At 44.1% G+C, this 26,694-nt stretch overlaps 1 protein-coding gene across 3 annotated transcripts in view; it reads left to right on the top strand.

Moving 5' to 3' along the window:
- Nucleotides 1–26,694, top strand: part of INTS9 (integrator complex subunit 9) — a 114,419-nt gene that overhangs the window by 78,643 nt on the left and 9,082 nt on the right. For all 3 annotated transcript variants that reach the window (XM_047761039.1, XM_047761038.1, XM_047761040.1), the window contains exons 9-14: nt 7,274–7,385; nt 9,318–9,498; nt 14,723–14,783; nt 18,098–18,269; nt 21,922–22,046; nt 23,993–24,160. In XM_047761039.1, coding sequence (XP_047616995.1) covers nt 7,274–7,385; nt 9,318–9,498; nt 14,723–14,783; nt 18,098–18,269; nt 21,922–22,046; nt 23,993–24,160 — 819 coding nt within the window. The remainder of the gene's footprint in view (nt 1–7,273; nt 7,386–9,317; nt 9,499–14,722; nt 14,784–18,097; nt 18,270–21,921; nt 22,047–23,992; nt 24,161–26,694) is intronic.

Below are 26,694 nucleotides of genomic sequence, written 5' to 3'. Positions count from 1 at the left end.
ACCCATGCAAGCTAACATTTGAAGTGTGGAGAATTGAAGTTTGTGGTAGATTTTTGTTGGTGGTGTTACTTTTGGTAGTGTTTTGGGGTTTGGGTTTTTTTGGGTTATGTTTGATCTTTTCCCATCCTTCTCCTGACCATGAACGGGACCTGGAAAGGTGTCCATCCCACTCCCTCAGCCCTCCTGGCCTTGAGGACTCTCTCATATCTCCTGGCCCAGAACCCATTTGGGAGATCAGGCTCAGCCAGTCACCAGGCAGTTTCCTTCCCATCTAACCCTTGCCCTTGAAGCTAAGACAGGTGGTTCTCTGGTTTGCCACATGGGCAGTGGCATCTAACCCTTGCCCTTGAAGCTAAGACAGGTGGTTCTCTGGTTTGCCACATGGGCAGTGGCTGTCAGGAAGAATGAGAGGAGAGATATTTTGAAAGCAGGGGCTTCGTATGGGAATTTCTGCCTTAGAGCAGTAGTTCTTAACATTTTGTGGACCATGGATCCAGAAGCCTGGTGTTAAGAATCTGAAAGGAACTACTTTAAAAAAAATAAAATATACACCTACACAAGATTTGACATTTTCTGGAGACTGAGTTTATAGGACCCTCAGAAGCCCATTGTTATTTATCACGTTAAGACTTAGAACTTGGAAAAAGTTGGGGGGGGGGTTGTAAGAAAGTTTTACAATTTTTCAATTAATTGAGAATTTCCAGACCTGGCCTCATGGGGATCTTATATTCAATCTGGTTCAGTCCTTGGGAATTTTCTGGGAATGTCTGTCTTCCCCTGTCATAGAACTTGGGTATTAAAACCACATAGTCACCCCCATGCACAGGGCAGAGCTGAGGATGGAAGTCAACACAAAGACATTTTCCTGCGTCCACAAAACTTAGACTTCAGTGTAGCTATTTGAGACTTCACTCTGCTCCCCTGGTCACCTGGCCCCCATGGAAGACCTGGGCTTCAATTCTCCACTCTCTTCTGTAGCATCACAGTCCGCTGCATGAGAGCCAGGCCTGGGCTGAGTATTGACCCTTCACTTCTCTGGGCCTCAGTTCTTCTGTGGAGACCAGATGTCTGACACTCTCCAGCATCACACCTCTGTACCAGCTGTCTGGAATATGGCCAAGAATTGCCCATTCTTCCTGGGTAAAGGACACAGCCATGTCCCCGAAATGTCATTTAAGAGAGACTTCTGGGGAGTGTCCATTGTGGCACAAAGGAAATGAATCTGATTAGTATCCATGAGGATGCGGATTCAATCCCTGGCCTTGCTCAGTGGTTCAGGGATCTGGCGTTACCATGAGCTATGGCGTAGGTTGCAGACTTGGCTCAGATCCTGCGCTGCTGTGGCTGTGGTGTAGGCTGGCAGCTGCAGCTCTGATTTGACCTCTTCCCTGGGAATGCAGGTGAGGCCCTGAAAAGCAAAAAAGAAAGACAGACATCTGGGGCAAACCACAGCATACAGCTCCCTCCTCAGCTTTTTCCTCTTCATGGACGCAACTCCAAGTTGTCCTAAAGCGTCAGCCTCCTCAAGTCGGTCCTGAGGAAACAAAGCTCTAGGACCACTGGGGATTCTGCACCACTAGTAAAAGTTAAGCCTATATTAGCGGTGAGGAAGCTGAGCTACAAATGGTCCGTGATTGGTTTGGGGAATTGGGCTCAGTAAACAGATCCATGGAGCAAGGAGGCAGAGACTGGAAAACTTGCTGGGCTCCTATCTGTTTCCTTCCACATTTGTTTTGTTTCTTATCTGGCGGAGAGCTTCTCTCTGCAGAGTATTTCCTTCTCTCAGAAATAATATATGACTTTTGTGCATTCGTTTGTTTATTCATTCCCTCCTTCTCTCACCTAGTCTGGGATTTTCTAAGCACATGCTTTGGGCAGTGAAATGTGCTGGGCTGGAGGGGAACATAATGGGAGGTGTTAAATCTACACAGGTCATCATAGAGGAGGAAGGTGGCTGCACACAGGACTCTTCTCCAGGGTGCAGTAAGGATCCTACCAGACTAGCAGTTCCCTCAAGTGCTGGGTGTGGGAGGGGGTGTATCCCTTCCCACTGAGGAATAGGAGACCTCTTAGAAGAGGGGGCTTTTAATTGGTCTTAGAAGGCTGGGTATGGTGTGCTTTGTGATGCCACAAATATTTCTTCCTTTCTCTCATCAAAGAAATACAGGTCATTGGGTCATTAACTTTTTCACTAATTCTTTCTTTTCCGCCTTTAAGCAAATTGGAGGGGTTTCAAAATGACAAAAGGCCTTCAGATGACTGTCTCCTCCCCTGACTACCATCGTCTCTCTCTTAACTGTGAGGAGAGTTCTCCCGTTCACCTTGTTCAGCCCTATCTGCAAACCTGGCTCCTGGTACCTCACAGATCTGGTTTCACATCTCTGGCTTAACTGTCATCAGCTTCTGGCTGAACTTACTTTTTCTGATTTCCAGTGTCTCACAGCTGCACCTGACCATCATTCACAATTCTTATAGTATAGGCTTCTGGAGCAGTCCTTTTGTTTTCCTTTTCTTAACTCTGCTTTATCTTTTGGCATATTACAGGGCAAACGCACCTAAACTTATCTTTCCCACGCTCCCCAGTTTGCAGGTAGGAAGCTCTGCTTTGCACTTCATGATTCTCTTGTATTTGCTCCCTTCTTGTGTACCATACCTGCCACCTCCAGCCTTGGGCCTAAACCTATTCCTCTTTCCTCACTTGAAATGAACTTTTTTCTGTTAACTGTTCCCATGAAGATACTAGCACATCTCCATGTGTATCACACACCATTGTTTGATCTTTAAGCTCAGAAAAAACCATTTCACCATCCCCAGAACTACTGCCACGTGTCAATGCTGGGCTTATTACTGCCTCCTTGTTCTTTGAAATCACTGTATCCAAATTTCCCTTTGACTGCATTTCTGACTTCAGATTTTGAGGCATCTTAAAGTCTTGCTTTCTCCCTTGTCCTGTGTATCCAGTCCATCCCTAAAAGCCTGTTAACTGTTTTCTATCATGTTGTGTAGATCTGCTTCTTCCAGCTCCTTAGATGCCATGAAATTGTAATTTTTTTTCCTTTACATCTGGGCTACCTTCAGAGTGTTCTCCCTCTATTTGGCCTCACCCCTCCTCAGCTCTTATCAATGGTTGTTGTTCCCAAAACGCCCTTCTCCTGCTTCAGACCATTGACTCCTTATTGCCCACCCTGTCATTTGTCAAGATTCCCATCTCTATGGCCTTTTACCAATTTTACTTTCTCTCCTTTTACTAATTTCTTTTCTCAGCCTCAAAGTAGACTTTCCATTTCCAGCCAGGCAAATTCCTTTGGCCCCTACAGGTTGCCTGCTCCTGTCCTCCACTCTCCTGGCCCTCCTCCCGCTGTTGACATGCTCACCTCACCTTCCCGGCTTGTAGTACTTATTTCCCAGCATGGGATATGCTCACCTTGCTTACCAGGATGCACATTCTTTTCATCCATTCATTTATCCAGCAGTGTTTATGTACTATTTGCTGTGTGCCTGGCATTTTGCTTGGAAGTAAGGGTATAAAGTCCTTGCCCTCAGGAGCTTCATCATCCCACAAGGTGCACAGATGAGTAGACAGGCAGTTAGTGCTGGAGAGAGTCTTGGAGGCCATGGAGCACATGTAGGAGGGACATCTTGGGGGGCAAGGAGAGCACACAGCCATTCCAAAGCCTGTATTAAGTCTTAAGTTCCTTAGCCAAAGGAAGAAAGAAAACTAGACCCAAAACTTCATCTGCCAAAAAGCTGTGTACAGGTGACTTCCCCTGCCTAGTACAGACTCATGCAGTCTGCACTACATTTTTAATGGCTTTTGAAAAAATCCTCTTTTTTGATTATACATACATGTTTTCTCTTCAACTCAGTTATAAGTCTCTAGGGCCTAGAGGCCAGGTCTCCTCTTTTTTCATGCTCTGTGCAAAGTGTCCAATAAAAATTAACTAGCGGAGGTGCAAAGCTGTGAGCACAGACTCCTTGGGCCTAGGGTTTTTCAAACTTGTCAACTTCGGAAGGCACTTTTATTGGATTCTTGAACACGATTACAGTTTTCTGGTTTTGTGTGTTTGAACAAAATGCTCCCACTCAGGTGCTAAGTGAGTGACCGTTGACACCAGTAATAGATACATGTGTCCCTTGGTGGTGAAATGGAGATGGGGGTGGTGTCAGCTTGGTTTGGAGAGTGTCACTAGAAGACCATAAAAGTCTACTTTTTTTTTTTTGCAGTAGCCTTGGGAATCAGCAAGAAATGTCTCTGAGTTATAGGGCTGAAGCCGTGAACATCTGGTCTGACCTGATCACGCAGTATCTCATGATGTCCAGCTTGGTCGTAGTCCTATTGTAGTGCTGCCCGTGTTTTTTAGTATGGGCATTTAATTTTCAAAGAAAGGCAGTGGTAATGGTTGAGGTTCGGAGATGGTGTTGCTTTCAGGGCCAGAGTTGGCTGCCCACCATATCCTTATTTAAATCAGTAGTTCTTAATTAACCTTTTGGGAGTCATGGCCCCAAACGACAACCCAATGAAATCTGTGGCAAATTGTATATAGGCACAGAGAATCGTATGAACCATTTCAGGAGGCTCATGGACCCCTCGAGTCCCCTATCAGCCCTGCGACGCATTAGTGGCTTGTTCTAATAAGGTCCTTGTAAAATTGTTGTCATTTTAAGCTAAATATGCTGTCCAAGAAAGCTCAGTCCCTTTGTCACCATTCCGGTTTCCTTCTGCTTGATGTGTGCACACAGGGACCGTTCCCAGGCTCGTTATACATCTGCTGCTCTAAACCTCTGTACTTGACTCCCCCTTCCTTCCTTCTGTGGAAACAATGAACATGTGTGTATTGGTTGCAGAAGTGCAAGTAGATGGGTCAGTTCTGCCTGAGCAGAGGAAAAGCTCTTCCATACATGGTTATGTATCTGTGCAAAGAGGAATTAGAAGCTACTCAGTGTAATTGTCACAAAGTATTTTTCACGTATCCATGTTAAAGAAGTGTTTTTCAGGTTATAAAGCAGCTTACATAACCATAATCATGTTATTTTAAAAATAATGAAGCACATACATCCATGTGTATATATAAAATGCTAAGGGAATGATACATCAGAAGGCATGTATACTCAGAAACGGCAGTGCAGATGGTAGATCTTTACTACGCTATTTGAAATTTTATTGGACAATCTGGGTGGGACAGAAAGAGCAGGGATAGGGCTTCTTCATAAATGATGTTTTTGGCTTTTTTCTTTTGATATTTTTACAAGTATATTAAATGAAACTGAGGAAAGGATGAATTACAAAATGAAATATTTTGTGAGCTCTCCAGCATCTCAATGAATCAGCCTTCATTTTTTTCCCTTTCTTTTCCATTTATTAAATACTTTTAATTTTTTTTATTTTTGTACAATTTTAAATGTTACTTTCCATTTACAGTTATTACAAAACATTGGCTGTCTTCCCCATGTTGTCTTCCCCACACAATACATCTTTGTGTGGACCTTGATTTTTGTTTCCAGTTTGAATCCTGATTTATTTAGGAACAGTAATTAGTGGGGGTTTTTTTTAATGCTCTGAAAACAAATTGAAATTAAATTCAAAAATTGAACATCCTGGGAGTTCCCGTCGGTGGCTCAGTGGTTAACGAATCCGACTAGGAACCATGAGGTTGCGGGTTCGATCCCTGGCCTTGCTCAGTGGGTTAAGGATCCAGTGTTGCCGTGAGCTGTGCTGTAGGTCGCAGATGTGGCTCGGATCTGGCGTTGCTGTGGCTGTGGCATAGGCCGGTGGCTACAGCTCCAATTCGACCCCTAGCCAGGGAACCTCCGTATGCCACGGGAGCAGCCCTAGAAATGGCAAAAAGACCAAAAAAAAAAAAAAAAAAAAGAACATCCTAAGGATCACATAATAGGGTGCCATAGGACTTCATAGGATACAGGAAAAGCAGTGTATATTAGTGCGTGAGACGCTCAGAAACCACCGAAGGAAGATGAGTCAAGAAATAGGCCCCATTTTATAGGAAACCCAGCTCGGAGCTTGGCTGAGATCCCATGCTAGTAATGGAATTGGAAAGAGGCTTTACATTTCCGATTCCTGATCCTGTGTGCTTTGTGCTTCCTCTGCCACTGACTCTTAGGGAAAAGCACCCCCAGCTCTTTGAGTCCCAACTTAACGTTATTTTTTTTTAATTTTATTGAAGTATAATTGATTTACAATATTGTGTTAATTTTTGTTGTGCAGCCAAGTGACTCAGTTATTTATATATATATATATATACACACACACATATATATAAATATATATTATATATATACGTATATATTTATATATATACACATATATAAATATATATATGTATATATATGTTTTTTCTTCCTTTTTTGGCCACCCTGCAGCCTGTGGAGTTTCCAGGCCAGGGATGACATCCGAGCCACATTCGTGACCTGCACTGCAGTAGCAACACCGGATCCTTTAACCCACTGTGCTGAGCTGGGGATCAAAGCTGCATTCTGGCGCTGCAGAGACACCACCAATCTTGTTGCAGCACAGTGGGAACTCCTCTTTTTTATATTCTTTTCCTTTATGATTGATCACAGGATATTGAATATAGTTCCCTGTGCTCTGCAGTAGGACCTTGTTGTTTATCCATCCTGTACACAATAGTTTGCCCAACTTTTGAATTTTCATAATGTATACTTATTTCATGTTCTTGGCAGAGGTGTTCTGAGAAGCAAATTACACTGTGTAGTTCTCAAGGCAGGATCCCCACACCAGCACCAGGAACATCTCTTGGGAGTTTGTTAGAAATGCAGAGTCTCAGGTCTACCTCAAACCTGAATCAGAAAGTCTGGGAGTGAGGCCCAGCCATTCTCCTCCAGGTGATGCTAGTGCACGCTTAGGTTTGAAGACCACTGTTGATATGTGTGGGTGAGCCTTTTGAAAAGAGCAAGGTGTTATAGAAATAAATAACACACTTATTTTTCATTGAGGCAAAATTTATGTGTAGTGAAACCCAAGATCTCAAATGTACAATTCTATGAATTTTCATATCATGTCATCACTATATCAGACAAGACATAGAATTTTTTCATCACCCCATGAAGTTCCCTCCCACTGATCCTCGTCCCCCTTGGGCAACCACTGTTCAATGATAGGCCTGTCATTAGAGGAAATAAGATGCCTTGGTGATGAGGTAAACATGGAAGGAGCAAGGATTGTATTCTCATTTTCCTTTATTCCTTGTAGATAATTTTCTTTTAATTACTAAGTATAGTTCTCTGGTTTTTTCAGCCCATGGACCAAGCTTCTCTCAAAAATAGCGATGTTCTCATTCTGACCGGTCTTACCCAGATTCCCACCGCGAACCCAGACGGTATGGTGGGAGAGTTCTGCAGCAACCTGGGTATGTCCCCAACACAAATCTTAAATAGAAGGACGTGTTTTACATTTATTTTTTGGTGTCTTACTTCTATAGTAGCTTTTGTCCCTTTTCTTCATATTTATACCCTCTGAGGCCCCTCTTTTAAAGCCTTTTCCCCCATTTATTCCCATCTTTCTGCTCATCCTTCAAAGCCTACTGTTGTCAACAAAAGCAGTTCTTAAGCAGCTGTAAGCGATAGTACCTCCGCTCTAGGGGAAAGAAATTGTCATCTTAAATTTACATGGAAGGTACTATCCTTTGAAATTTCACTTGTCCATGCCAATAATCAGTCTTTTTTTGTTCTTTGCTTATTTTAAGCCAAAGGTAATTTATTCTTACCTTGGAAGAAGTATTGGACTAGTCTCAAAAAGAATCTTTGGTTTGGATATTTATTTATAATCGGTCATAGACTCAGAAAACTTCAGGTCTAACAGGAACCTTACATCTAATCTCCTGTTTCTCAAAATAGGGTACACTAACCACCTGCCTCCAGATCAGGGAAGTCACTTATTAAAAATGCGAATTTGGGGTGTTCCCATCATGGCTGATAGAAATAAACCCACTATTAAGGATCCGGCCTTGCCGTGAGCTGTGGTGTAGGTTGCAGATGTAGTTTGGATCCCGAGTTGCTGTGGCTCTGCCATAGGCCGGTGGCTATAGCTCCAATTAGACCCCTAGCCTGGGAACCTCCATATGCCACAGGAGTGGCCCAAGAAAAGGCAAAAAGACAAAGAAAGAAAGAAAGAAACCCAACTAGTATCCATGAGGATGCGGTTCAATCCCTGGCCTCGCTCACTGGGTTAAAGGATCTGGCGTTACCGTGAGCTGTGGTACAGGTCACAGGCATGCTCAGATCTGGTGTGACTGTGGCTCTGGTGTAGGCCAGCAGCTGTTGCTCTAATTCAACCCCTAGCCTGGAAACTTCCATATGCCACACCTTTGGGGGCCCTGCCACAGACCTAGCAAGTTGTATCCTCCAGGGAGAGGAGAAGCCCAATAGAAAATTTGCATTTTCAACACATTCTGGCAATTTTCATGCAATATAAAGCTTGAAAACCACTAATCTAGTTCGCTCTTCTCATAAGTGATGGGAAACTGAGGAGGTTGTGGTACCTGACCTCGGACCCTAAGCTTGTGACAGGCAATACTAGAGCCAGGCCTCTTGGGCCCTGGTGGCTGAGCTGGTCTTTATCTTGGTTCCTGCTCTGGTCACAGCAGGTCAGCCAGTACTCAGGGCAAAGCATCGAGGAGAATCTGGAGGTCAGATTTGGGAACAGAGGAGGCTCTAAGAAATCAGAGACTTCCTTCTGCACCCAGCAGCTGCTTGCTGCAATTCATGTTGGAAACTAAACCAAAAATGAACCTAGAAAGCCACATGTAGCTTCTAATAGTTTACCCATAAGTTACAATTCCTCACTTGCTAACTTACTTGGCATATTTAGGGTGTAGAGGATTTTCTTATAAACAAGACATTAATGGAAGAAAATGGCACCAAAATGAATCAAAGAGAAAAACTGGGCCTATTTCCTTATAGGTCATTCAGCAATGGTCAGAGACTGAACAGAGACAAATCCAGCAGTTTTGAGCAGGAGCTAAAAAGAGAAGGAGCTTGGAGGGTCCGTCCTGAAGCTCATCTGCCATTGGTAACCTTGAAAACCCAAGTCCTTAATTGCACACCCTGTTCCAGGGACCAAGACATTGATTAAAAACTCAGCGGATTATCAGTCAGCCTCTGGTCCTCCCACCCTGGTGCTGTTCTTCAAAAGATAAAAAGTCTTATACATATGAAATAAATTATAAGAACAGAATTAGGAAAATGAGAGAAATAAAAATATTGTGGTTAAAGTTCCACTCTTCCTATATAAAACTGTTGTTTTGATAGTATTTTTCCCTCTCTGGCTTCAACTTTTCTAGCACTGACAGTCCGGAATGGAGGAAACGTGCTGGTCCCCTGCTACCCTTCTGGAGTGATCTACGACCTCCTGGAGTGCCTGTATCAGTACATTGACTCCGCCGGCCTCTCCAGCATCCCCTTCTACTTCATCTCCCCGGTGGCTAACAGTTCACTTGAGTTTTCCCAGATTTTCGCTGAGTGGTATGTCTTTGTTCTTCCTATGATTCAGTACATTCAAGCAGTGAGAATGGGAAAGAAAATGTTAATATTAATTAAAGAATAATTATATTTTTTCTCATATTACTATGAAACTTTTTTTTTCTTTCTTTTTTTTTTTTTGGTCCTTTTGGGCCACACTCGCAGCATATGGAGGGTCCAAGGCTAGGGGTCGAATCGGAGCTGGAACCGTCGGCCTGCGCCACAGCCACAGCAACGACAGATCCGAGCCACGTCTGCAACCTACACCACAGCTCATGGTCATGCTGGATCCTTAACCCACTGAGCAAGGCCAGGGATTGAACCCACAACCTCATGGTTCCTAGTTGGATTATTTCCACTGCATCACGACGGGAACTCCGAAACCTTCATTTTGTTGTTTTTTTGTGTCTGTGATATGAAGATTGTATTAATGACAGCCAAGACTATTATATTGCCAGAGTTTAAAAGACTTGTTATCACACAGGGAAGGAGGGAAGGCAAAGATTTCACTTACCCAGCACTTTCAAAATCAATAATGAAACTATTATACACTTACCTTCTTACATGCTCCCCTCTGCCTTTTATGAAGTGAAGGTAGAGTCTAAAAGCTAAAAAAAAGTTTTAAGTCCAAGCTCATGTTGCCTGAAATTTATAACACCAAATCTGATGGGAAAAACCAGCTCATTTTTTTCATTTTGAGTATGACATTTGGCAAAATTAAGTTTTAGTACAACAGGAAATTATTTTACCAGATCCTCAGACAGGTAAATTATTGAACAATATGAAGTGGGTGAACCTTTTTAGGCTTATTTAGTTGCAGGTTTGAATCCAACTCCCCTGGCCAAAAAAAGGGAAGGGAGGGGTTGAAGGAAAAAGATTAACTTGGGAGTTCCCGTCGTGGCGCAGTGGTTAACGAATCCGACTAGGAACCATGAGGTTGCGGGTTCGGTCCCTGCCCTTGCTCAGTGGGTTAACGATCCGGCGTTGCCGTGAGCTGTGGTGTAGGTTGCAGACGTGGCTCGGATCCTGCGTTGCTGTGGCTCTGGCGTAGGCCGGTGGCTACAGCTCCAATTCGACCCCTAGCCTGGGAACCTCCATATGCCGCGGGAGCGGCCCAAGAAATCGCAAAAAGACCAAAAAAAAAAAAAAAGAAAAAGAAAAAGATTAACTTAATCTTTACAATGCACCTAATAGTGCCTTAGAATGGGGCTGTGACACACCTACAGGTGTGTGCTTAAGGGTGTGCTTAAACCTTCTTAGGAGTGTGGTCGCCTCACAGACGTGATACTCTACAAAGCTGCTAAAGAGACTTGCATATCTTTCTGTACAACATACATCTTTGTACAGTATTTCCCATCAACACGCTGCCCTCTGTGTCCTCCCCATTTTTCTCCCTCCCCACTTTCTCCTGCTGCTTCTTTCCCTCCTCTCTCTTCTTCCTTTTCTCTCTCTTCTTTTTTTTTTTTTTTTTTTGGCCACACCTGTAGCATGTGTAAGTTCACAAGCTAGAGATTGAAGCCAGCCAGAGCACCAGATCCTTAATCCACTGAGCCATCAGGGAACTCCTATCTCTCCCTTTTAAAGTAGTTTTTTTCCTCCCCATTTTACTTGTTGTCAAGGTCCTTTTTTTTTTTTTAATGTTTTTAGATTCAAGCAGGCCTCTCCATCTCATGGCGTATTACTAAATGTTTGTCCACAGGATTCTTTGTCGTTATTTATATTTAACTTATTGTTACTAACAATAAAAAGTCACTTTTATTGGTACCCACTGAATTTTATCCTTTGCTTAGAGTCTTTTCTCCTCCAACATAGGAGGGTAATCTTGAATAAGTAATAGTACACCTTCAGTATCACTTGCACATTTAATCAGCATATTTGAATTTCTTCATCCAGATCCTCAGTTAAAAGCAATGAAAAATGCAGGCTCCTGGGCCAGCCCCCTGGACCTCTGTGCATGGTGTCCTAGCCAAGTGTGTGCCCTTCAAGTCCACTTGTGACCCATTACATGCTTTTTTTTATTGTTAGATTAAGTCCTGATTGGGTAAAATCCAGGACTACTAAAATAAGAATGGCTTGTTTCTGTGTTTCTGCTTTTTTGATATTTGTCAGTTTTTAATATGTGTAATACATGTTTACTATAGAAAAAGCTGAGGAGTTTCCTGGCGGCACAGTGGGTTAAGGATCCAGCATTGTCACTGCAGTGTTTGGGGTCACTGCTGTGATGTGAGTTTGATCCCTGGCTCAGGAACTTCCGTATGTTGCAGGCATAGCCAGAAAGAAATAGAAAAAGATAAAAGTTACAAAAAACAGGGAAAAAAAAACAAAAAAACATGATTTCACTGTTCAGAAATGATACCACTATTAGCTTCTGATGTATTTCTTCTTGCTATAAATGGGTCATGCGGAATATTTAACTGTAAATCCTGCTTTTAATTTTTTTTTTTTTTTTTTGCTTTTTTAAAGCCCCACTTGCAGCATATGGAAGTTCCCATGCTAGGGGTCAAATCAAGTCAGAGCTGCAGCTGCTGACCTACACCACAGCCACAGCAACGTGGGATCCAGGCTGAGTCTGACCTACCCCACAGCTCACGGCAATGCTGGATCCTTAACCCACTGAGCAAGGCTAGGGCTCTAACCCACATCCTCATGGGTTCTAGTCAGGTTTGTAATCTGCTGAGCCACAATGGGAACTCCCTGCCTTTAAATTGTTTAATACTAAACTGGAGCATTATAAAATCTTTGAAACCATAATTTTTGCTTGAGTGAATTATTAAGTCATTTGCACCATGTATATATAGTATAATTTATTTAACTATTGTCTTATTGTTAAAACAGTCTTTGGGACAGCCTTTTTCCAATTTTCTTCCTTTCAGTAATAAATTTCCAATTAATATTCTGTGTATAGGGAGTTCCCGTCGTGGCGCAGTGGTTAACGAATCTGACTAGGAACCATGAGGTTGCGGGTTCGGTCCCTGCCCTTGCTCAGTGGGTTAATGATCCGGTGTTGCCGTGAGCTGTGGTGTAGGCTGCAGACGTGGCTCGGATCCTGCGTTGCTGTGGCTCTGGCGTAGGCTGGTGGCTACGGCTCCGATTGGACCCCTAGCCTGGGAACCTCCATATGCCGTGGGAGCGGCCCAAGAAATAGCAACAACAACAACAAAAAGACAAAAGACAAAAAAAAAAATTCTGGGTATATTTGACTACATTTTTTGCTTTAGGTAAGTTACTAAAAATAGGATTACTGGAACAAAGTGTGTAAATATTTTTAATGTTCATTAGACAATCTAAATTGCTTTCCAAAAAATTTTTTATGTCTTCTGTAAATTGTTCCTTTTTTCCCATTTGCTTATCAGAGGTGTTGTACTTTTATTTATTTATTTGAACTCTAAATGTATTAATGAAGAAACTAACATTTTGTTATATCTGCAGATATTTTTCCCACTTTGACACTTTTTTCAACTTTGTCTTTAATTTTTTTTTAAATAATAACTTGTTACTTTAGTAAAGAGTTTTAGGTACAGAAAATTTGCAGAGATAGTTTACAAACTCCCTTCCGCTCAGTTTCCCTCAGTGTTAACACTTACGTGTTACTGTGTCCTGTACCAAAACTAAGAAATTATAAGCACAGTCTTACTAAATGAACTCCAGTCTTTATTTAAATTGCACCAGTTTTTCCACTAATGATAGTTTCCTATTCCAAAATCAATCCAGGGGATCACATTGCACATAGCTCTTCAATTTTTTTTTACAGAAGTATTTTAGTTTTATAATTTTATTTGATTCTAATTGATGCAACATATTATTCTTTGCTAAAATCTAAATTAAACTTTTAAACTAAGCTTTTTAATTTGACTCTCTTCCTGAATTTGAAATAATAACAGTATTAGTATCTGTTTAGATATTAAGTAGCCATTCAAAAATACCATGTTTCCACATTTACGTCTTCTTTTAGAAAGGACATCAAGCGATGTGTTTGGAATCCAGTTAAAATAAACTAAGGGTAGAAAAAATTAGATAGTAGATTGTATTAATTAAGTTCAGACAAAATCCAAAACCTAGAGTCCTGAATTATTCCACAAAAATTAATATCTGTTAGAATTGTTGAAATGCTTTAATTATATTCTGGTAGAATTCTAAGAAGCAGGCTCTAACAAACATACATCACTACATATATTTTTTCCAACTTTTATAAATGTCAAAACTATAGAACACCCACATTCCTGATTTTAACAGTTGTTAACTTTTTGCCACATTTGCTTTATCCAGAAATCTCCATATTTTAAATGTCATGTCTAACAAGGGGAAAACGCACGCCACCTAAAACATTTGCGGTGTCTCTAGATTGATGTAGAGTTAGTGGAGAGATTAATTACTCTCCAGTTTGAGTTACCAGTTCTGCTGTTAATGAAATGGTGGATATACAAAACAGAACATTATGTCTCTGGAAAAAGTGTATCACATTTTCTTCAAAATTGATCACAACTAAATGCAATATGATATCTTGGAATAGATCCTGGAACAGAAAAAGAACATTAGGAGTTCCCGTCGTGGCTCAGTGGTTAATGAATCTGACTAAGAACCATGAGGATGCAGGTTCTATCCTTGGCCTCACTCAGAGGGTTAAGGATCCGGCATTGCCGTGAGCTGTGGAGTAGGTCGCAGATGTGGCTCGGATCCTGTGTTGCTGTGGCGTAGGCCAGCAGCTACAGCTCCGATTAGACCCCTAGCCTGGGAACCTCCATATGCCATGGGTGCAGCCCTAAAAAAAAAAGACCAAAAGAAAAAAAGAAAAAAAAACATCAGTGGAAAAACTGGAAGAATCTGAATAAAGCTAGGGTTTAGTTAACTGTAACATACCAATATTAATTTCTTAGTTCAACAAATGTATCAGGGTTATGTAAGATGTTAACTTAGAGAATAACAGGTGAAAGATTCGTGGGAACCCTGTCCTGTCTTTTCAACTTTCCTATGAACCTACAATTACTCCAGAATAAGCTTATTTTTAAGGAAAAAATTTACTGAGGAATTTCAAAGGTTAAAAAATACGCTTACAAGAGACTTATGTCTTGAATACTCTGTGTAAGTGCTGGCTTTTATTCACAGCAAGTTTTACTGGCAGGAAAATTTTTAACTTCAGTATTTGGAATTTGCGCTGTTACCACTAGGTGGCAATAAATGCTACTGTGTGCCCTGGCTAATATGCTGATCTGTTTTTCCTCTTTAAAAGGCTTTGTCACAACAAACAGACTAAGGTGTATCTCCCAGAACCACCTTTTCCTCATGCAGAGGTAAGAAAATGGACTTACTGGGTCAGAGCAAGAAAGAAATATAGATAAATGGAGGTGGGTGGAGATAACACGTCATTAGATTTTAAAAAATCCAAAGGTAAACTGATACTGCCCTTTGCTTCCCTTGTAAGCTAGCAGTGAGGTACTCCAAGATTCATTGCTTTCTCTTCTTATTAACCCATTATGTTAACAGTATGTTCTTCAGTAATAGCCTACCTCTGTTTCATTGAACAAGTGGGGAATTTTTTTTTTTTTTTTTTTTTGCTTTTTAGGGCCGCACACATGGCATATGGAGGTTCCCAGTCTAGGGGTCAAATCGGAGCTACAGCTGCCAGCCTATGCCACAGCCACAGCAATGCAGGATCCAAGCCGCATCTGCAACCTACACCACAGCTCACGGCAATGCCGCAACCTTAACCCTGAGCAAGGCCAGGGATCAAACCTGCAGCCTCATGGGTCCTAGTCAGATTCGTTTCTGCCACAATGGGAACTCCCAAGTGAGGAATTTTATTCTAATATCTACTGCTAACATTTTTTCATACAGATTTACTTGTCACAGTCCTTTTCACTGAGTTATGTCTGTCATGGGTATACATTTTTAATGATGAAAACAGTATTTCAGTTTAGAAAAAGAAAAATTCCCCCTTCCTCACAGAACCAGTGAGTGTTTTTATATGACTGAGTATGTGTCCAATTTTGTTTCCAATGTTTTTTTCACTGAACAGTGTGTCATGGACCTTTTTCTCTGTGCATCATTTTATTATTGCTGCCTAATATTCCATAGTATATCATATGAACTTACTATTGGACGAAAGAGTTACTCCCAGTTTTTTGCTATATTTTTTTAAAAGGATGTTTAATTTGGTGTAACCACTTTAGGAAACTGACAGTCTCTGCTAAAGCTGAACCTAGGATCATGACTCTGCTGTCCCTCAGCAGTTCCATCTCTAAAATCTGTCTAAATAGAAAGGCAGATGTGTCTCCCAGAAACGTGCACAGAAGTCTTCATAGCCCTCTTGGTAATGGTGCTAAAATGTAGCCAAATGCCCATCAACAGGTGAATGGATTTTGTGGTATATTCCTGTAGAGGAAAATCTTACATCAAAGAGAACGAAGGACCTCCAGGTATATGCAACAGTGTAGATAAATTTAACCAAATTTCACTAATGTAAAAAAATAAAGCCAAATATAAAAGAGTAGATACGGTGTGATTTTTTATTCATATGAAAGTTCAAACACACACTCATCTGTGATACTAGGACCAGGATAGTGGTTATCCTGGGAGTGGCGGTCAGAGCACTAGAAGGGGACAAAGGAGGATTTGAGTAACCAGTGATACTGTTTCTTCATGTGCATATGGGAAAATGGAAGTTTCCAGTTTATAGAAATTTCAGCAAGTTTGGGATGTCTGTGCTGATACTTATGTATACTGATATATTCATTGATTTATTCGTTATGCATTTAACTATTTGGCTCAAGAGTGAATTGCAAGAGGAGTTCCCACTGTAACTCAGTGGGTTGAGAACCTGACTAGTATCCATGTGGATATGGGTTCAATCCCTGGCCTCACTCAGTGGGTTAAGGATCCAGCATTGCCACAAGCTGTGGTATAGGTTGCAGATGTGCCTCGGATCTGGCATTGCTGTGGCTGTGACATGGGCCTGCAGCTGCAGCTCCATTTTGACCCCTGGCCTGGGAACTTCCATATGCTGCATGTGTGGCCCTAAAAAGTAAAATTAATGAATGAGAATAAATTAAATTTTTAAAAAAGTAAATTGCAACAAATGTCTTGCTATTTTTTTTTTTAATCTTTTTTCTTTTTAGGGTCGCACCCATGGCATATGGAAGTTCCCAGGCTAGGGGTCAAATCAGAGCTGTAGCTACCAGCCTACACCACAGCCACAACAACACAGGATCTAAGCTGCATCTGCGACCTACACTATAGCTCACAGCAGCACCATATCCTTAAGCCACTGAGCAAGGCCAGGGATAGAACCCACATCTTCCTGGCTACTCATTGGCTTTGTTACCATTGAGCCACAATGGGAACTCTGCTAATTGTTTTTAAATTTGACTGTTTTCCTATTCTGAGGGACAGGTCTTTCATGAACCAGAATGTCAAGTGGAAGGTTTTGAGGAGTTATTTGCCATCCTCATACTCTCTTACAGTAGCAAAAGGTTTTTTCAAGCTCTGTCATTCCTACCATGAAATTCAGGCTAGAAATGTAATATTAGAAAATTAAATATAGCGAAACATACTTTGTGGTGGGCTTTGCCACTGAAAGTCTCTTTGCCTCTGCCCAAATAGCAATTAGCCGTTCTTTAGAACTTGTTCTTTAAGGGCATTAACCACATTCTTACCCACATATATGCCACAGATGACTTCTGTTCCCATTACAGTTAGGAAATGGAAAGACCACAGTTGCACAATCAGGGTTCCTGGAATTCACTTGTCAGTATTAGGGTGTGATGGAGGTGAGAGTCAGTATTATGTGACCGGTGCTCATAAGATATGGTTCTGCTCTTAGAGCTGATAAAACATTGCTATACAGAATGCCTACCTCATGGCTTCGTTGGTTATACGATTTGCACCTTAAATCAGCACAAAGGTAATGCTGGACAGTTAAAGGTAGTGAGTCAGCTGGAAAAGTAGATGCGTTTACACCCCAACCCCTGCAAAAAAAAATGATGAATTTATCTTAGTTTGCCTAAAAAGTGACTTAAGTTGTGTGCAAAGACCTGCTGCTCTTCTTAGAATCCCATTCATTTCCTTGCCATCTATGGATACAGTAGAACTAGTCCCTTAGTGGGCCACTTGCCCATTTAACTGGGGCAAGTAATGATTTGGTCCAGTCAGTTTATAAAAAGAATGTCAATTTTGGAAGTTCTCACTGAGGTTAGAGAGACCCAGGAATGTCTCTCTGAGGATGTGGATTTGATTCCTGGCCTTGCTCAGTGAGTTAAGGATCTCTCATTGCTGCAAGCTGCAGCATAAGTTGCAAATGCAGCTCAGATCCAATGTTGCTATAGCTGTGGCCTAGGCCAGCAGCTGCAGCTCCAGTCTGACCGCAAGCCAGGAACTTCCATATACCCCAGGGGTGGCTGTAAAAAAAATTTTTTTAAGTTTCCATTAAGTGTGGTATTTGTACCAAAAGGTCACATCTTTTGAGAAAATCACATTGGAGGTAAAGAAATTTGGATCTTTGGCAATTGTCTTGTACTTTTAATTTTTTCCACTCACTTTCCCACACTCTGGTTTTCCCTTCCTAGGCAGGCTGACTCTTCATGTGCTTTTTGTACATCTTTTCTTCCAGCTCATCCAGACCAACAAGCTGAAGCACTACCCCAGCATCCACGGAGACTTCAGCAACGACTTCAGACAGCCGTGTGTGGTGTTCACAGGACACCCATCCCTCCGGTTTGGGGATGTGGTCCATTTCATGGAGCTCTGGGGAAAATCTAGTCTCAACACCGTCATATTTACAGGTAAATAAACCAACAAACAAGACCCTGCCCTTTCCACTGGGACTGGCCCTGAACACCTGGTAGGATGTACCTATCAGGTAGAAACCCTGGGAGGATTTTGATGGTAAAATGTAAATATGAACACCTCTGTCATAAATACCAAAGGATAAGAAGACCAGAAGGGAAAGGGTAAAAGCCAAGCAAGACACTCTGTTATTAGATCACTGCACGCTGGACGGAACTTTCACATCTGTTTTTATAGAGAGATTTCTGGTCTAGAACTGCTTTTGATAGGATTTTGTAAGCTGTCTGAGACCTACAACGATTTAGTAACCAGCCTTGTTTTATCCTTTAGGAACTACTTCCTTTGGTTATAGTTTACTCTGGCTTGCAGTTTTTCTTACGGAGATGAATCCCTCAGAATAACACTAATCCTTTAATGAGGACAAGTTAGGGATTTTACTTAATCACTCTCTTGGTTTGTCAGTTCAAGGTCTTCAGCCTTGGGATTTGAAATTCTCATGAGCAATGAAGTAAAAAACCTTGATCTAGGAGTTCTTTTGTGGCGCAGCAAGTGAGGGACCAGGCTCGAGTTGCTGCTGTGGTGTGGGTTTGATCCTGGCCCTGGAACATCTGCGTGTTGCGAGTGCAGCCCAAAAATAAACAAACAGACAAACAAAAAAAACACCTTGAAGTAAAATCTGTTCCAAGTTACTGTACCCTAAGCCTGGTTACTCATGGCTCTGAGCCCTAGTTTCCTCACTGCTGCAAACTGGAATTGTTGGCACATCTCTCTTTGGGCAGCTTTGTGCATCTAGTGGAACATTGCAGGAAAGCACTGCTTACAGTGCCTGGCACAAAAGGCTGTTGAGAGAGTACCAGTTGCCTTTTTAGAGTTTTTAATTACTCTTAAGATGTGAGCGATGGAGGAGAGTCTGGTTATGCCCAAAGCTTCAGGGTCAGGGAGGCTTGGGCCCTTCCCTGTGCTCAGCCTGTTGAGAGGACCAGCTGAGGCCACCAGGAACACACCCTAACTGACTCATTATGGTGAGGTGGCTTTGGAGAAGTGGGAGACATCCCTAGGGCAGGTTCAAAAGAGCTTCTTATGGGTTTGAGCCTCTTGTTAGGTGATTTTTGAAACAGTTCATTGTCTGAGTTGCAGGCCATCAGGATGCAGTTCTCTGCTTGGATATCTTTTTTTGTTTGTTTTGTTTTGTTTTGTTTTTGTCTTTTCTAGGGCTGCACCTGCGGCATATGGAGGTTCCCAGGCTAGGGGTCCAATCAGAGCTACACCAGAGCTCACGGCCACACCGAATCCTTAACCCACTGAGCGAGGTCAGGAATCAAACCCGCAACCTCATGGTTCCTAGTGGGATTCTTTAACCACTGAGCCATGACAGGAGCTCCTCTGCTTGGATATCTTAATGATTCTTATCCAAGAGGCAAGAAGAACGGAGCCAGGATAGGGTAGTGTTTGCTTGTTTTGCGGTTTAGACAGTGTTGTGGTTTTGCATTCAGGCGTGATCGTGGAGGGCTCTTTTTTTTTTTTTTTTTTTTTGTCTTTTTGCTATTTCTTGGGCCACTCCCACGGCATATGGAGGTTCCCATGCTAGGGGTCCAATCGGAGCTGTAGCCACCGGCCTACGCCAGAGCCACAGCAACGCAGGATCCGAGCCGCGTCTGCAACCTACACCACAGCTCACAGCAACGCCGGATCGTTAACCCACTGAGCAAGGGCAGGGACCGGATCCGCAACCTCATGGTTCCTAGTCGGATTCGTTAACCACTGCGCCACGACGAGAACTCCAAGGGCTCTTATTTTTAATCTGTCATTGTCACTGAGTGGCTATATCTGAGGTCAGCACTGTGTGAGGTTATTTATGTCTAGTAGGGGGACACCATGGCCTGGCCATGAGTGTGGGAACGTTCAGAAGAGCAGCTCCTGGGGAGTCCCCTTTGTGGCGCAGTAGAAACGAATCTGACTAATATCCACGAGGATGTGGGTTCAATCCCTGGCCTCACTCAGTGGGTCAGAGATCCAGTGTGGCTGTTGCTGTGGTGTAGGCCAGCAGCTGGAGCTCCAATTCGACCCCTAGCCTAGGAACTTCCATATGCCACAAGTGCGGCCCTAAAAAGCAAAAAAAAAAAAAAAGAAGAGCAGCTGCTGTGTGCTGCTGTTCACCCTCCCAGGCCCCCTTTTAGCCAAAGGCAGAGGAAGTCAGACCACAAGTCATTGATTTATGATACCCAGGACGTCACCATTGCCAAGTTCAGCCAAGCAGGAAGTTATCTGGAGAAAGTTGTCTATAGTAGGACCAAGGGGATCTCTCTCCTGTTCTTTTTGAGGAGCTGTGGGCTCTGATGTGACAGTGGGTACAGTATTACAAAGGCACAGTAAGAAGTATGACTATAGCATAAACGTCCCTTCAGCCAGCTAAGAAGCAAGGGGCTACGTGATTGTCCATGACATTTATTCCCAGACATTTGCCTGGGTAACGAATTTAAATTTAAACTGGTTTATTGCCCTTCCAGAGCACAAGTTTTGTTGTTTATGAAGTCTGCTAGGTTTTGAACCACTTTTTCCAGTATTATGAGAACTGTGGGAGTAAAAAGAGAGGCAGCTATCCTGCCAGGCAGCCTTGCTGGCCTTATCTGGGGGATTCAGGGTTCTTTTGGTGAAACAGGGTCCATTGGAAGGGTGGTCATTTAAAAGTCTGGCAGTCCTCTGAGTTATCCTGAGTTCACCAGGTGACTCCTGGGGATGGCAGGTGGAAACCTGGGGCTGTAGGAAGTGGCGTCCTCATGGGGCACGGGCTGTGTCAGGAACGTCCTTACTGTTCTTCACACAAGGACTGAGCCAGTGTCCTTGGCCCAACATGGGCAGCTGCCTGGGGCGGAGTAAACAGTCCCCGGCAGGCCGGCTGCAGTGAGAGGCTCTGGAGACAGCAGACTGGCCAGTGTGGCAGGGATGGTTCCCGGGGCCTCTCTGGCTTTGCCGATGGGGCACTGCAGCCTCGAACAAGCATTGTGTGGACACAGGGTCAAGTTCCTCCTTTTTCCTTCCAGGCGCATCCTGTCAAGGAGGAGGCACATGATTGTCTCCTGCCTGGGGGTGATCTTTGAGCTCCTGGCTTCTCCACCATGAAGTCACCACTTTTATATCTAGTCAGTATCTTGTGGGAGACACTTTGAGATAATGTACTTCTCCTGGTCTTCCCCAAGCATTTAACTAGGTTTTTGTTTTTGGGGGGTTTTTTTTAGCATCTACTGATGGTTCTGATCCGAATAAGTGATTACTGTGATGATTGTCAAATGGTGATTTTTTTTTTTCAATGCTGTCATTTCTTTTACATTTATTTGTTGGCATTTTTTTGCAAAGAAGAGCTTTCCTTTCTCCCCCATTTATTTCTCCCCTCATTTGTCTAATCTCTCTCTCCATCTGTGTGGAAAACATTAAGCTCACACCAGTTTCTCCAGTGGAACGTCCGCCCTGCAGTGGTCAGTCTAGCCCCTCCCCCTCCTCACTCATAAATCACCCCTCCCTGCCGTGATTGGGAACCCAGCTCCCCCCACCTCCCACCCCCCGGATCTGGCTGTCTGCTGGGCTGCTTCTTCACTTGGCTGCTCCTCTGCTGCCTGCATTTTAAATGTTCTTTTCTTGTGTTCTCTTTAGAACCTGACTTCTCATACCTGGAAGCATTGGCTCCCTACCAGCCCTTGGCCATGAAATGCATATACTGCCCCATTGATACGCGACTGAATTTCATCCAAGTGTCAAAGCTGCTCAAAGAAGTGCAGGTAACAGGGAAACCATGGAGGTGCCCCCCGTGGGCCCGGCAGCCCCATGCAGTTGGTGTCTGTGGTGTGGTGCGGGCGGATGGAGCTGCACGCCTTTCTCCCTTCCCTCAAGGGTCTGCAGAGAGCTGGGCCCTGTACCCCGCAGGCCCCAGGGGAATAGCTTTGTACCGTGGAAGGAGTTACTACTCTAAAAAGAAATCGAGTGTATTATTTTTAATGAGGACTATTTGTGCCCAGTTAAAAGCAAATCACTCCCCTCCCCCCACCAGAAAAAGTCATTGTAGAAACATACTCATCAAGGGAAAGACAGTTGAACTGAAACATACCTTGGGTTCTTGTTACACACGTGAATTAGCACCACAAACAGCGTTCTTACACTTTTTGTTTGTGTGGGTTTGGGTATTTGCTTTTGTTTGTTTCATTTGGCATTTTCTGGCAGAGAGAAGGGACGGGGGTAGCTGGGGTAAAGGAAGATCATCTGCACAGAAAGAAATGGGATGAAGCATGGGAAAGAACTCACTGCCCTGGGTCGGCTGCCGCTCGAGTGGACCGTGTTTTGTGGGGTGGGGGGGTGTAGGAGTTGAGGATGGCAGCTCAGAACAGGTTTCTGCCGTCCCATTACCTTGGTGCGCCCGGAACCTTAGGTAAGCCCTGGGGTGCCCTGGCTCGTCTCTTGTCTCCTCCCCAGTTAATGAACGAGGCATGGTTGGCTCCCCACAAGTCAGAAGTTTGCTTTCCTCCTTGTCACAGAACCTCTGACTTCAGGAGGAGAGGTGCTCACAGGAAAGTGGAAGACAGGGAAACAGGAAACAGAGAAAGCTGGATGCCTCGGGAGTACAGGGGTGACGGATGACAGTGACCCCTAGCTTGCTGCCATGCAAGGAAAGAACACGGGCTTTCTCTAGACATGGTTAGAGCAGTCAGGTGACGCGGTTTACCCAAGCGACTTGACAGCCCATGGAGTGCCCATCAACATGCTGCTGGAAGCAGCAGTTGCAAGCCTGTTGTTTTCATTCCTGAGTGACTTCAGGCCACAGTCCCTAAGCCGGCCTCCACTGCAGGAGAGGAAAACCTGGGGGGGAATGTCCTTGGGTGGTGACTGTGGAGCCGCCTGGCTTTGAGACAGGGTCATAAGATGCTAACCAGGCAGGAAGGAGAAGGAAGGGTGGTTCTGAAGAGGAGGAGAGGTGTCTGTCCTGAGGGACAAGGGCTGTTTGAAATGCAGCTTGTTGGGCCTGTTGGAAGCCTTGTTCTGGGAACTTGAGGCTTGGTCCACATGCTTGACTCAAAGCAGTGACTCTTCTGGGTGCCAGGATCAGTTTCCACTTGGGTGATATGTGTCCAGAGTAACATTGGCTTACTAATTATTTTTCTCTCAAGATAATAAGAGACATTTTGTTAAAAAAAAAAAAAATTCTGTCAGATTCAGTGTGTCACACACAATTGAAGGTATGGCCTGACCGTTGCCCACTGCCTAATAACAGTAGACCTGCAGATCCAGACCAGAAAAAACTCCAACCCCAGAAAACCAAACTAGTACAGAAAGTCTCAGGTCTTGCTAATCAGCCAGTAGCTGTACCAATAGATGTTGGTAAGTGACAAGAAGACTGCCTTCCAGGGACTTGCAGACACTCGGGTAAATGTCACCATCAGAGTGACTTAAATGGAGTGAAAAAAGAGAAACAAGTACAAGCCAAGGCAGTAAATTCCTCACTCATCAGCATAGCCAGCAGGTCAGGGGTGTTCCCTGCAACTTTTGTCCTTCTTCCTGCCAACTTCCCTCGCTGGTTGCTGGGTTTGAGAGGACGGACATTCAAAACAACCAAGAGGTGATCCTGAGCACTAGGAAGGGAGAATCAGAGTGGGGATGGCCTGCTTCTGCCTCATGGCCTCCTCTCCTCCTCCTTCCTTCTCGCTGATCTGGCCCCGTCCCGCTGGCACCCCAGCCCCTGCACGTGGTCTGCCCCGAGCAGTACACCCAGCCGCCCCCAGCGCAGTCCCACAGGATGGACCTGATGATCGACTGCCAGCCGCCCGCCATGTCCTACCGGCGCGCCGAGGTCCTCGCCCTGCCCTTCAAGCGTCGGTACGAGAAGATCGAAATCACGCCTGAGGTGAGCCGTGCCGCCTCCCAGGGTTAACCTGGGTTTCCCACTTGAGTCCCTGATGGCCTCCTTTGGGGTTGGCGTCACACATAGGTGAACCTAAGCACATAGACCTTAAGCCAGTAACTGGGGAGAGGGGTGAAATTTTCAGAGCCGCCTCATGTTTCAGGTGATGAAGTAACAGCTGTCAGCATCAGGCCTGCTGGAGGACTGCTTATATTGAAGTTTAGCACGTGATCGGGGAGCCAGGGCCTGGAGAACAGAAGCGCCGCTGCCAGCTCTGTCCTAACCACCTTAGGGCTGTGGGGTTTCTCCTCCCTCCTGGACCTTATTTAGGATCGAGGGTCAGGTTTCACTAAGTTCAGAGATAGATGGAGGAGATGAGTGACTGAAAAGAAAGGAGTGTAAGCTTTGATTATCACTTGTGTCCATTTTAGTATAACTTAAAATTTTTATTCTATTGAAGTCCAGTTATTTCTTAGCTATGCAAAATCTGAGCTTATTTTAATAGGAAAAAGTAAAAGCATATGGTGCAGGCAGGACGGTTGAGGTGTGCTGTACACCAGTGACAGGTGTGAGGAGAAGGCAGCAGAAGGCATGTGGCTGACTCCTGCAGTGACTGTGTGCAGAGCTCAGAGGGACGCTGCTGCTGGCTTCCCATTGCCTCTTGAAATGCTTGAACATGTTTTTGACAAACAGGGAAGAGAGGTAGGAAAACCAATCATTAAAAGCAGTATCCCTGGAGTTCCCTGGTGGCCTACAGGTTAAAGGATCCAGCGTCATCACTGCTGTGGCTTGGGTCATTGCTGTGGCATAGGTTCAATCCCCAGCCTGGGAATTTCCACATGCCATGCACGAAGCCAAAAAAAAGGCAGTGTACCCAGATGCTCTCTGGAGCTCAGAAGAATATCCAGATCTTAGGTTTGAAGGCTAAGCCCCTGCGTATTACCCACCCCCAAGGCCCTGACAGGCTGGTGGGGGAGCAAGGCCATGTGCCATGAACAGGGCCCCAGTGTCCAATACATCCAGGCTTGTCCACAATTAACCTGAGGTATTTTTATTATTATTATTAAGAGCAATAGATAAAGGAGATCTAAATGAATTCCAGTAACTAATTTAGATAAAATTGATTGAGCAGCATCAAACTAGCCAGATTTTTTTTTCACTGCAAGCAGTTGTTTTTCATTAAGACACATGTAAGTAGATAATCATTCACATTTTACACCCATTTTCATTTCACTCTTATTTCCTGGGGAAGGAACTGGCACAGCACATGTGCCCTCCTCAGCACACAGTGTGTGGCCGGATGGAGGGATCCAGGCATGCTGCCTGTGAGCCCAGGCTGGAGAGATGAAGTAGGGAAAGTTATAAAGATAATTTTTTGTCTTTTTTGGGGGGGTGGGCACCGGAGGCATATGGAGGTTCCCAGGCTAGTGATTGAATCAGAGCTGCAGCCTTTGGCCTGTGCCACAGCCACAGCACCAGAGGATCCGAGCTATGTCTGCCATCTACATCAACAGCTCATGGCAACGCCAGATCCTTAACCCACTGAGCAAGGCCAGGGATCAAACCCACATCCTCATGGATGCTAGTCAGATTTGTTTCCACTGAGCCATGACAGGAACTCCAGGCTGATTTTTTTAAAGGGGCAGTCCAGGAGTTCCCCTGTGGCACAGCAGATTAAGGATCCAGCATTGTCACTGTGGTGGCCTGGGTCACTGCTGTGGTGTGGGTTCACTCCCTGGCCCAGGAACTTCCACATGCCGTGGGTGAGGCCAGTAAAATAAATAAATAAAGGGGCAGTCAAACCACATGTTAAGCAATAACCTGGTGGAAAGATACGTACAGCTCCTTAGGCTGACTGCCTAATTCTTTAAAAGGAAAATATTCCTTTTTCTTTAGGGCTTGTGAGTACAGCAGCTCACACCCTGGTCTCTCAGCTCAGCACTTGACTTGATTTCTAGTAACAGCCCCTTCAGGAGAGAGGTGGCCAGGGCTGCCTGTGTCAGGAGTTTCCTCCTGGTGCTTAGTGCACCTGACAGCACTTAGCATGGAGCTGGCCTCTCCTCTGCTCTCCCCTGAGGCCACATCCTAGCAAGACCAAGAGAATAAAAATCCTTTCATCTCTAGGTTCCAGGTTATCCTTTCTCCATATTTCGCTGGCCCAGCTCCTTGCCTCCCTTATTTAATTATGCAGATCATGTTTATTGAGCCCTCACAATGGGCCAGGGCCTGTACTCCGCCCTTTCCATGGATTATCTCACTCACGTTATGACACAGGTACACTTACTCCGTTTGACCTGGTCTCACCAGGCAGTGAAGGAAGGGTCTTCTCCATCTCTGAAGAAGCCTCAGGTGATCACCGCTGTATTTCTTCCCCAAAGGTCATAGCTAACAAATGATACAGATTTTGTCCTTGAAACTAAGTGAGAGTAGGGCCTCTGATTGATTTGTGGTAATGTGGCCCTCAGGCCCACGGCCCAGAGATCCCAGTAGGGGTGCTCAGTGTAATCAGAACCGGCAAGCAGCATCCCGGAAACTTG

Source organism: Phacochoerus africanus, chromosome 15 (assembly GCF_016906955.1).
Source record: "Phacochoerus africanus isolate WHEZ1 chromosome 15, ROS_Pafr_v1, whole genome shotgun sequence".
NCBI classification, from domain to species: Eukaryota; Metazoa; Chordata; class Mammalia; order Artiodactyla; family Suidae; genus Phacochoerus; species Phacochoerus africanus.
Note: the sequence above shows the minus strand (reverse complement) of the source record. Positions and strands in the feature narration are given on the sequence as shown.